General features: G+C 40.4%; 1 protein-coding gene across 2 annotated transcripts in view; it reads left to right on the forward strand.

Annotated features, from left to right (window-relative positions):
• The window catches only part of CCDC172 (coiled-coil domain containing 172), a 73,145-nt gene extending 62,892 nt beyond the window's left edge, over nt 1-10,253 (forward strand). For both annotated transcript variants that reach the window (XM_033940120.1, XM_033940121.1), the window contains 2 exons: nt 7,628-7,715; nt 9,650-10,253. In XM_033940120.1, the coding sequence (XP_033796011.1) occupies nt 7,628-7,715; nt 9,650-9,676 (115 nt within the window). In that variant the 3' untranslated portion in view covers nt 9,677-10,253. The remainder of the gene's footprint in view (nt 1-7,627; nt 7,716-9,649) is intronic.
• The last annotated feature ends 2,053 nt before the right edge of the window (nt 10,254-12,306 follow it).

Raw genomic sequence — 12,306 nt, forward strand, 5'->3', positions numbered from 1 at the left:
CATTTGGCTAAACTCCAAGATTAAAATAGGCGGTCATAAAATTCTCTGGAAACAATGGATCATTGCAGGAATAAGAACTTTAAATGATGTTATTTCAAATGGTAAGCTGCTTAGTTTTTCACAGATGCAACATAAATATGGTTTTACTAAGTCACAAAGTTTTAAATGGTTGCAGCTGAAGCAGGCTATTCAGGAGGGGTTCCCTGAATGGAAAGATCTTGATACTCAATATAGTTTGGAAATCCTGTGTTTCCAGGCGGATTTCTTGGGTCACCAAGCCGCTAAGTGGTATAAATTGATATATGGTTTTACAAATAAAAAACAAAAAACGGGTCTAAGAGACATTTGGAGCATTGAGATTAAGCATCAAATTTCTGCTTCTCAATGGCCATGAATTTGGTCTTGGAGAATTAGATGTACAGTGTCGGCATCTATGAGACAGACTTGGTTCTTTTTGTTGCATAGAGCTCTTTTGACCCCAGTACGTTTACAAAAGTTTGATAACTCTAGATCTAATAAATGTTGGCACTGTAATCTAGAAGCAGGGACTTTGGATCATCTAATTTTTTATTGTCCTTGTATTAACGCCTTCTGGAAGTCAATTTGGTCTCAAAATAATTATTTTCTAGAAAATCCAGTTGCTATGTCATATGATACAATTTTGTTTGGAACAATGATGAGAGCAAAAAGTCAAATTTCAGCAAATAATAATAAATTACTAATGATTATGACAGGGGTTGCCATTCAAAATATAACTAGAAATTGGAAAGATTATACAAGACTTAACTATACTTTTTGGTGGAATTCTATATGTTATATTTATAAAATGGAACGAATTCTTGCTATGCAAAAAGGAAATTATAACAAGTTTAAAAAAATTTGGGGGCCATTGATTGAATATTCGAATGATTAGACACTTTTTTTTTTTATATAGAAGAATAATATGATATGGGATTGGGAGGGTATAATGTGTGAGATTCAAATAAAATGTTGATATGTGTGGAAGGGAAGGGGGGAGGGGGGATAATATAAGATTTAATATTATATGAAATATACAAGTGAATTGTATGAATATTGAATGATTATTATATACTTGTTATGAGATATGAAAATGAATAAAGAATTGGAAAAAAAAAAAAAGAATCCATCAGAGTGATCGTTTCAATATTGAAGAGCCCATTTGCATGGCAGTGTCAGAAACTACTAGAAAACTTGCCAAAGACCACGATAAGCCGTTTTGATAATCCGCCGCTAAAATGCATTCAGGCTAAACCATCTGCAACCAGTTAAAGATTTTTTTGTTGGTTTTTTTTTCCAATTCTTTATTCATTTTTCATCTTACATCAAGTACACAATATTACATCATTTGAAATTTTTGTACAATCACTTGAAATTCGTTCAATTATTATTTTACATACATAAATTTATTCCTTCTCCATCCACCCTTCCCACAAATATTTTAATTCAAAAAAATCATATAAATATTATATTCTTATCTATTGATTAAACCTTTAAAAGAACTTATATATCATCCCCTCCCCCCTATGTATAAATGTACTTTCAGTGGAAAATGATGTCTATTCATTACAATAATTTGTTAATGGCCCACAAATCTTTTAAAAATTATTATAGTTCCATTTTTGTATGGCAATTATTTTTTCCATTTTGTAACTATGACATAGCGAATTCCACCAAAATGTATAGTTAAGCCTATTGGTTAAAGTGCCATAGAACAAGTACCTCAGCAGGAGAAGGGCCAAGGGTTTTACTCAAAAGTATTTCCTCATACTGGTAAAGACTGGAGGTCTCTGTCCAATTCTAAACAAATACTTGGTGAAAGAGAAATTTTGAATGGTCTTACTAGGAACCCTATTACCATTATTGGAGAAGAATGACACTCTGCTCTCTAGATCTCAAAAAAGCATATATGCATTCCCATTTTCGCAGCACACAGGAAATATCTTTGTTTTGAGTGGGAACCTCATAACAGTCTATTAAACATGCATCTAGGTGAAATAATTTTAGAATAATGAAAGTTGAGTATTCTAAGATTTAAATTCCTTACTGAATTTTCAACTTCCCGATGAAGCAGTCTATTACTTGCAAATCTGGCTTATTAGTTTTGATGTGGAATAAGCATTTGATCAGGTGCATTGGGGATTTCTGCATAAGATATTACTTAAATATGGCATTGAGGTTGTTTTGGTGCAGCCATTCATGCTTTATATCAAGCCTCATTGGCAATGGTTTGGGTTAATGGCATCAAATTTGAATCTTTTTCCATTTCTAGGGGTACCACGTTTATGTGTGCCGACCTTAGATCTGCTAATTAGAGAAATTTTATCTAATTCTGTAATTAATGACATTAGAGTGGGGCAAACTTAATTTAAAATATCAGCTTTCACAGATGATTTTTAGTTCATCTGTCTCAACCTCTTAAATCTCTTGGTACTACTGGAAAATGTGAAAGAATATGGGGAATTTTTAAGATTCAAACTTAATATGAGTAAATCAGAATGCCTATCAACTTCATCTCCATTGCAGAAGGAATAGCTGAGGGATTTTCCTCTTTGATGGGTTTCTGAGTCTTTTGGATGTTTGGGCATTCAACTTCTGGTTAACTCCATATCAATATGTCACTATAATATCACGCCTTTATTTCAGTGTATGACACAAAAACTGGCAATTTGGAACTCTTTGCCGCTTTCCCTTTATAGAAGAATTAGCATGTATTGCATGATGCTTCGTTCACACTGGTTGTATGTGCTGCAACATATTTCTGAACAAATAACATGGCATGATTTATTTTTGTTGAAATGTGAACTGGTTAATATTTTGGGAAGTGGAAAAAACAAAAATTAGGATGGAATTTCTTTATGGGAATTGGTTGAACTGTGTGCATCATGATAAACTATGAAGAACTCTAGCGCAAATGGGAATACCCAAACACATAATTCAGCTGATAAAGAGCCTCTACGAAAATCAAGAAGCTGCAGTGAGAACCGACTATGGCAACACTGATTGGTTTCCAATAAAACATGGCATCAGGCAAGGATGCATCTTGTACCTTACCTGTTCAACCTTTATTGTAAGGCCATCTTCAAAAAAGCAAACTTGGAAGAAGAGAGTGTTGGTTTCAAAATTGGTTTGGGCAAATAGTTCTGCAGCTGTTCTTTCTTAAAACCAACTTTCCCTGAAACCCTGTGGAGTTTTACCAGGCTCATGCATGCATATTTAGTGTTCAACCTCTTCCAGAGACACGACACTGGTAGCTTGAGAGTCCCAAATGTGAGAATATTATACCTACTTGTCTTTGGAGAAAGCAAAGATACTTTCCTGTAGCAGGTGTTCTCCATGGACAGCAGGCATATATATTCTCACAACTTGCCCACGTCTTAACAAAAAGTCAAATTTCATCAAGTAATAACAAACTTCTATTGATTATGACAGGAGTCGCCATGCAACATATCACCAGTAATTGGAAAAATTACAATAATCTTAGCTATACATTCTGGTGGAATTCGTTGTGCCACATTTACAAAATGGAAAGAATAATTGCTTTGCAGAAAGGGAATTATAATAATTTTAAAAAGATCTGGGGGCCATTGGCAAATTATTGTAATGATTAGACATCATTTTCCACTGATAGTATATTTATACATAGGGGGGATGGTATAAAGTTCTATTTAATGGTTAATCAATAGATAAGAATACAATATATGATATTTTTGATTGAAATATTTGAGGGAAGGGTGGGTGTATTTACGATGACAATAGAAAGAAATTCAAGTGATGTATAAAAGTTTTAAATGATGTAAGATGAAAAAATGAATAAAGAATTTGAAAAAAAAACCCAAAAAACTTGCCAACCTCTCTTAGATGGCTTTTTAGTTTTGTTACTGAACTGATAGTTCTGTGAGCTGATGGGCGGGAAGACATCAGCACGCACATGGTATGGGCACTGCCTAAAGATTACCCACTATTTTAAGTTCTTGTAAACCGTGTCGAGCTCCATTCTCATGGAGATGATGCGGTATATAAATTTAAGGTTTAGATTAGATTAGATTAGATTAAATGACAGTGCACTTGGCAGTATCCATACCGGGTTCCGTAGATGACATCACCCACTTGTGAGACTATGTGGTGGAGTGGTATTGTGGTTAGGGCTGTAGCCTCAGCACCCTGAGGTTGCAGGTTCAAGCCGAGCACTGCTCCTTGTGACCCTAGGCATCACTTCACACTCAATTGCCCCAGGTAAATTAGTCAGATTGTGAGCCCACTGGGACAGATAGTGAGAAATACTGAAGTATCTGATTGTAAACCACTTAGGCTACAAGTGGTATATAAATGCTAAAATTAATAAATATGCCTGTTGTCCTTGGAGAACACCTGCTACAGGTAAGCATTTTTGTTTTCCACATACAGTGTCACTCCTTCACTGCTATAGGATACATTTCTTACCAATTAAAATGAAAAATGTGATCAATATGTTACAGTATTGAAGCGTGTCCAAAATATTTGTCTGATGCAGCTGGCAAGATACAGTAGAAAGTAATCCTTTTTATCATTTTATTTTTTGGGTGGAAAAGGGGTGAGTGCAGTTTATAATATTTTGTAAATAATTTTGCCCTGAGCTCTTCTCCTCTATAGCCAATGACTTAATGGTAAAAATTTGATGCACTTGAAAGTTGGTCATCGGTATGTACCATTGAGAAAACAAAACAGATCTCCAATGCATGAAGCAGTTAGGCAGTACACATTGAGAACATATTTGCTGCTCACCTGGATTTAAAGAAATAGCTTTGTATTCTAGGTTGCATATTGTAGGAAAAAAAAGAGACAATAATATTGAATTCATAAAGAAGCAAATTAAGCTTTCCTTCACATAAATCATACTGAGAAATATACCCACTAGAGCTGAACAAATGCTTTACATTAGCAGTGGATTGCCTTAGGGCCTCAATTCTGGTGGTTTTGAGAAATATTTGCAATTTAATTTTATGTAAAATTTTTAAGTAGGAAATATCAGTCTCTAGAGTAATTTATTTCATGCTAAAATGAATTTCTGTAATGACAATATGCTCATTGATTTCTTTAGACTTAATGTTTCATTTGATTTAGAAGCAAACATAAACTATCTATGAGTTTAGTCCTGTGTGCCCTGATTCTCTTCCAAACTCGCGTGACTGCTGCTGGAAGTCCCAGCAGCCATTTTTATTGTGGAGGAAGAATGGGCAGGAGCGAGTGGGAATCGCTCTTGCCCCAACGCGCTGCTAGATCACCAGGAGATTGCAGTAGGCCTGGGGGGGGGGGGGGGGGAATGTCAGTATGGCTTGCTAGGGAGGTAAGGAGTGCTAGCTGACGTTCCGGTGGTGCAGACAGGGATGTGAGTGTTCCTCTGGCTTGGGAGAGAGCAGTAGCTGATGTTCTGGTGGAGGTTGGGGTGTGGGCATTACTTTTGCTTGGAAGGGTGCACTAGCTGATGTTCCGGGGGGGAGGAGGCATACGCTGATCATGGCAGCAAAAGTCTGTTCAGAGAGGTTGCTGCAATGGTGGAGGGGGAAGACTAATATAAACCGAGGGGGAAGACTCTAATATAAACTGAGACCCCCATTTTTGGACCAGAAATAGCTAAGAAGAAAAAAAAATTAAATTTAAAAATTTAAATTGAATCAGGTTGGGAAGACTGGATGGACCATTCATGTCTTTATCTGCCATCATCTACTATGTTATAATAATAATAGTAACAAAACCCGAAAAATGGGAGCTGAAATCGAAGGAAAAGAAAAAATCTCCCAAGCCCCGAGAAGGAAACTGAGATCAGGGGAGAGACTAGCTGTAGTGCCTGTAATGCCGAAGAAGAACCACTTCGCCTAAACAATATTTATAAATTTTTATAGAGAGCCCTCAGTCACACAGCCCTCCTCCGGACCCGGAGGTAACGGCTGCCACTGGCTTACACCCAGAGAGTTGTCAACTGTGAAACATCCCCGGGCTCTCTGTGAGTTTTAGTGCTAAATAACACAAAAGTGCTCAAGAGTGCAAACAAAATCAAAACACACTCACTACAGGTAGTCTCTACCCCTGATCCAGGGGGGCTAACAAGAAAGTTCAAGTGTCCAATTTCGACCAAATAATGCCAAAAGAAGGTACTTAGCTTCTCTGAAAAAGCAGCCAGCAGGTCACCAAACGTCCTACGGGACTCCATTTCGGAGGAGCACTCCCCCTTCTTCAGGAACGACTGACACTGAGCAGAAGCCTCGGAATCATCAGGCTACAGCAAATTGGCAATAGAAGAAAATGGCGCTTGAACCAGAACAGATGCCTCTGATTTAAACTGCAGACCAGGAAACGTCACTGAAATAACTGGTCACATGACTGAAACAGCTGCGAGCAGGAGAAAAATTAACCAGCCCGCATGAGTTGTAAAAGTTACCAAAGAGAACAGATAAGAACGAAAACCACATGAAATAAGAAAACCAAAAAACTAAGAAAAATGAAATGCTGGCACGGCAAAAGTTCAAAAAGTATGTTGCCATTTTTTGGACTGTTTAAACACCTTAGACCCTAATCTGAGATTTACCATGTCTTATGATCACAGTAAAATTTCTTTTCTGGACGTCTGGGTCCAAAAAAACGACAACATATTGATTACCACCTTATATAGAAAGCCAGTCGAAGTTAACAATTATTTGAATTATACCAAATAACCCTCTATATTTAACTTTTGTATTCTAACTGGGGTCCAGAATGCTCTATGCAAAAGAAAAAAACAAGTCTGTCTCATAGATGTGGACACTGTACATCTCATCCTCCAAGACCAAATTTGTGGCCATTGAGATGCACTAATTTGATGCTTAATCTCAATGCTCTAAATGTCCCTGAGATTTTTCAAGGAAAGGAAAAGAGCTGGCATGTGGTGAACAATTTTGCAAAGAACACATTTTTCAAAGGTGTTTTGACTGGGAGGGCTTCTATGTGAAATAATGTGTTAATTCAAAACAGACTCCTCTTCTTCTGATTTCCCATCTGCTGAAATCCTCCCAGTACAGTTTGCATCTTGACAGTTTTGATAGGCTTCCCTAGACCTACAGGTCCAGTGGGAGCAGCAATATGGCTGTCATGACCTCGAATATTGCTAGAGGTCAGGTTGCCATATAAGGTATTGAGACTGCTGGGTGGGGTTAAGCCTGAGTAGTGAGAAAGTTGGGGAAGTGAGGAGCCCAGGCTGTTATGCTACACAGAAAAAAATACAGAATTTTTTTTGAATTTTAAAAATCTGTTCAGACTTTTCAAAATTTATGTGCAGAATTCCCCAAGGAGAAAGGAGTGGCCTAGTGGTTAGCTTATAGATTGGTTCTAATCCTGCACTGCTCCTTGTGATCTTGGGAAGTCACTCAATCCTCCATTGCTCCAGGTACATTAGATAGATTGTGAGCCTACTGGGATAGATAGGAAAAATGATTGCAAACCGCTTAGATAACCTTGATAGGCAGTATATAAATGCCTAAAATAAATAAGACTGCTTGTTTGAACGAGTGGCATTAAAATGTTTCTTTAGTTGCAAAATTGTTTTGAAAATAGTGCCTAATTGTAATTTTGAATTTTTTTTTTTCCCTTTAAACAGGCTTAAGAAAGAGTTGGAACTTTATAAAGAAGATGATATGGAAAATGTTAGGGAATCTCTTCGCGCTGAAATAGATATTTTGCAGATGGTATGACACCTTGAAAGCCAGTGTATACTTTAACTAGGCAAAAGAGGACATACCAGCCAAGTCATTTTATCTGGGTAACAGCCATTTGCTCGGCAGATGGCACTAGGAAGTGGAACTTGGAAACCATTTTTCCCTTCCCCACTAGAAACTCCCAAGGCTGAGTTGTCTTCCTCAGATGGTTTAGAGCAGTGGTCTCAAACTCAATCCCTTTGCAGGGCCATATTTTGGATTTGTTGGTACTTGGAGGGCCTCAGAAAAAAATAGTTAGTGTCTTATTAAAGAAATGACAATTTTGCATGAGGTAAAACTCTTTATAGTTTATAAATCTTTCCTTTTGGTTAAGTCTTAATAATAATATTGTCATTTATATGATCAAGAAACTATTTTATTTTACTTTTGTGATTATGATAAACATTCCGAGGGCCTCAAAATAGGACCTGGCGGGTCGTGAGTTTGAGATCACTGAGTTAAGGGGAACAGTTAATCTGCTGGCTGGGTTGAAGGGCAGAGGGGACAACAGGACAATCAAGCCATTGTGACATCACTGATGAGGCTGGCTCTTATTGGTGGAATGAGGCATTATGACATCACAATCTCAGCTCTGCTTCCCAAAGACAAACAGGATGTCATGGTTACAGTTTAGCCAGTGGTCTCCAACTCCAACCCTTTGCAGGACCACATTTTGGACTTGTAGGTACTTGGAGGGCCTCAGAAAAAATAGTTAATGTCTTATTAAAGAAATGACAATTTTGCATGAGGTAAAACTCTTTATAGTTTATATATCTTTTGGGATGGCTGGGCCAATCCGGCCTCATTCTGCCGGTGGCTGCCTACCGGACAGGCGGGTTTGGGCACCCGTCTGTCCGGCCAACTGCCAAACAGGTATGGGGAAGGGGAGTGGGGGGGGGGGCATGGGGTCGGCCGGGGGGTCACGGGTCGGCTGGAGGGGCGGTCAGGGATTCTGGGGGGTGGACGTTGGGGGGAGGGGGGGTTCGTCGAGGGCAGGAGGGCCTGGGATCCCTCCTGCCCGTAATTTAGTGGGGGGTGGGGGTAGAGAGTCGCCTGGGCCAGGAGGGCTTGGGCTCCCTCCTGGTCCGATCGAGTCAGGGGGGTAGAGAGTCGCCTGGGCCAGGAGGGCTTGGGCTCCCTCCTGGCCCGATCGAGTCGGAGGGGGTAGAGAGTCGCCTGGGCCAGGAGGGCTTGGGCTCCCTCCTGGCCCGAACGAGTTGGGGGTGCCGCGGTTGGCTGGGGCAAGAGGGCTTGGGCTCCCTCTTGCCCCGATTGAGTTGGGGGGGTCGCGGCTGCCGCAGGGCAAGAGGACTTGGGCTCCCTCTTGCCCCAATGTTGTGTGTGTGGGGGGGAGTGATGCATCGCTGCAAGAAAGATGCCTCATCTCCCCTACCGCGATGCCATCACTCCTCTACCCAAACTGCTGCGGGTCGCGGCAGTTCGGGTAGAAGAGTGATGGCATTGCGGTAGGGGAGATGAGGCATCTCTCCTGCCGCGATGGTTAGGTTGCCGGGCCGCTGAACTGATGGCGCCAGCGGCCATCAGCTCAGCAGCCCCTTTTTCGGCACTTAGACCTGGTTTTCTTTCGTCTAAGTCAAACAGGTCTAAGTGCCGACTAAACTGTTTTGGTTATAGGTGTTGTACACCTAGGTGTAGGTCGGCCCACCTCCCGCCCACTGCCCGCCCTTTCCCCTCCTCTAAACACACCTCTTTTCTCTCTGTGCGTTTAGAGGCAGGGGAAAGGCCTAAGCTGTTTTTAGATACGTCTAAAAACCAGCTGTGGTTATGGGTTCTTGGACGATCAGGCTTTTTGATCGTCCAAGTAGCCATTTAGGACACTTTTTAGACGTTTTTATTTTTGATTATTACCCCCATAGTACCTAAGTAACCATTTTTGTCTTAAAATATTTTTGTGTGTTTTCCAGAAAATACTTCAGAATGTGAACAAGTGACTTACCAAGAATCAGAATGCACATCTGCAATATACCATTCAGCTAATTTGTTTGTTATTTGTAAGAAAATAATTCTACTATCCTGATTGGTATTTCAGTATTTGGTTTTCATTGTTGCTGCTTACTGAATTTTTTAAAATTTAATGTGGATCTGGATTCTTCTAGCAACTATCCCTTATCTTACTTAAGTCTTATCCAGAAGACACCATTTCCACTCTGTTAGCTTCTGTCTCTGGACAGCAACTCTAGTTGTACTTAATCTCTATTTGTCAGGTTGTGCAGTTGCATATGCTCACTTTTGAGACCAGTGACAGACTTCCCTTGAATTGATAAGCCAGGGGTCACACAAAGAATGTCTTGTTGTACTCATCCCATCTGCCATATACAAATAGTACTCTAATACAGCTGGATTCCACTAGCTCAGGGAGCAATTAGCTTAAGTTACCTTCAGAACATGGTTCCCATGGCACATGGCAGTTCCTCTAAGCTGACTGATTTTAGTGTCAGCGTGTTCAATAAAATGTTCATTTTACTCTCCATAATGTGCTATTTATCATATTATTTTAAGCATATTGATTGACTGAAAATAAAGAGTTGAAAATTTTGTCTTTATACAGTGTGTGTTTCTGAAATGTATTTGGGCCTGGTTATATAAACAGATGGCTTCAATGTTTGTGGTCAGTTCTTTTTTCCATTTATGGATATTTTGTATATGCTACCTCGCTTACTAAAATAAAACTGTTGGCCTTCTGTGCATTAGGGTATGCTGCAGACTTTCATCATGCTGGATATAATTTTCCAGTGCAATAGGAATGGTATGTTAAACCTCTATTCTCATAAGCATAGTGCAGAAAGATGTCAATCACAGCTTTTGAAACCTGCTCCTTCAGTTTCTCTTTCTGTAGACGAGCATGAAAAGTGTCTTCTGATCTGCTTGGTTTATTTATTTTTTTATTTTGTGATAGTTTTGCTCTAGTTGCGGTCTTTTTTGTGAAATCAGAGATCCCTTTTGATAAGGGTCTACTCGGCCTGCGTGGAGAGGAGCACATTTTAAATCTGTAGTTGGGAGGTATATACTTTGGGAACCTGTTTCAGCCAGCCTGCTGAAGATTAGTGGAGCCCAGTGTCCATTTGGTCAGGGGCTGAAGTGCAGGCTGTTTAGGCGTTAATAGCGTTTCTTTGGGGTACACATGGTGCCAGCTATGCTTCATCTCCCCCCCCCCCCCCCTTCATGAGAGGTCTGGGGAAGTTGAGGATTGGTTCGTGGATGTCCACCTGGCAGCCCAAAGATTCCAGCGAAGTAGCTGAGTGACTGGAAATGGAGGGCCTCTCCTAGAGCAGCTACACCTGAGAGAAGCTGAAGCAGGCAGTAGCACCATTTTCCCAGCACACGATCTGTGAGTAAGGTTATGACTGCCTGTTGAAAGAATTGGGGGGAGGGATCTTCAAAAGCTATTTTTAACTGTTTCTACAGCTAGGACCTTGGTTCACCTCCTCTAAAATCATGTTTTTTAAGGCTTTTGGTCAGTTCTAAGGTGATTGTTTTTAGTACTAAAATTCACCAGCAGCAGCCATCTTGGATTTTCTTGATTTTTTTTTTTTTTCTTCTAAATTCTCAAACTTCTCTAAAACAGGTTGTTTTACTTCCAAAGTGCCAGGGTTAGAGTCCGTGGACTTTAATACCCCTATATCATGCCTTGTTTGTGAAGGATGGGTAGCGGAAGAGTGCCCTTGTGCCATATCGAGCAAAGCCGGGAGGCAGGAATTTCAAGTTTAGTATCCACATGGCACATGGCTTTTAAGCCTGTTAGGGAAGCAAGCTTTTCTCCAGGAGCCCTGGAACAGTGACACTGCACCAAATTGGTATAGTGGCTTCACAGCCAAACAAGAGGCCTCTTTACTAAATGGGAGGGAGAGTTGCCTACAAAGAACTTTCTCCCAGAATTCAATAATGTGCTCTGGCAAGCATATGTGCACAACCAAAATATGCAATTTAGGTCCGCTGAAGAGCGACCCTCAGCGCACGCTTCTAAGAATCCTCAGAGAGCTTCTATGAGAATGGTGCTCCTCCCTAACTGATTGTCAGTCGGACATGGATTCAGGGGATGAAAGTTCAGTCTTGATCCCCTTACTGTCTCAAAGTGAGGCCTCCCTGATGGGAGATTCTGCCTCCTATGTTGGGGATCAGGATGGAGTCCCAGCCATGGACCCAGGAGGGGGATCCCTCCATACGGCAGTTGTTCAAGTCTTCAGCCCTGCCAGACATTATTACTGAGTCTCTTCATGAGTTCAAGAATGATCCGCCTCAACCCTAGTCATCTCAATGTTCTTTACTGAGCGGGGTTTGATCTCAACCCATGTCCTTTCTATGGCACCCAGACTTGAAAATCCTGGTTACAGAGCCCTGGCAGATCCCGGAAGGCTCCTTTAAAGGCGTGAAAGCCATGACTAGACTGTATCCTATGGATCAAGAGTTCCAGCAAATGTTTTCTATGCCAAAGGTAGATTCCCTGGTAGCACAGACAACTAAACACACATCCTTACCCAGTGAGGTAGTGTAACCCCTCTCTCTTTGAACTCCCAATTCCCACTCTCTTAATCTTTAGTCTTAGGTTACCTAACCATATAAA

The sequence above is a fragment of the Geotrypetes seraphini genome, chromosome 4, assembly GCF_902459505.1.
Source record: "Geotrypetes seraphini chromosome 4, aGeoSer1.1, whole genome shotgun sequence".
Classification (NCBI taxonomy): domain Eukaryota; kingdom Metazoa; phylum Chordata; class Amphibia; order Gymnophiona; family Dermophiidae; genus Geotrypetes; species Geotrypetes seraphini.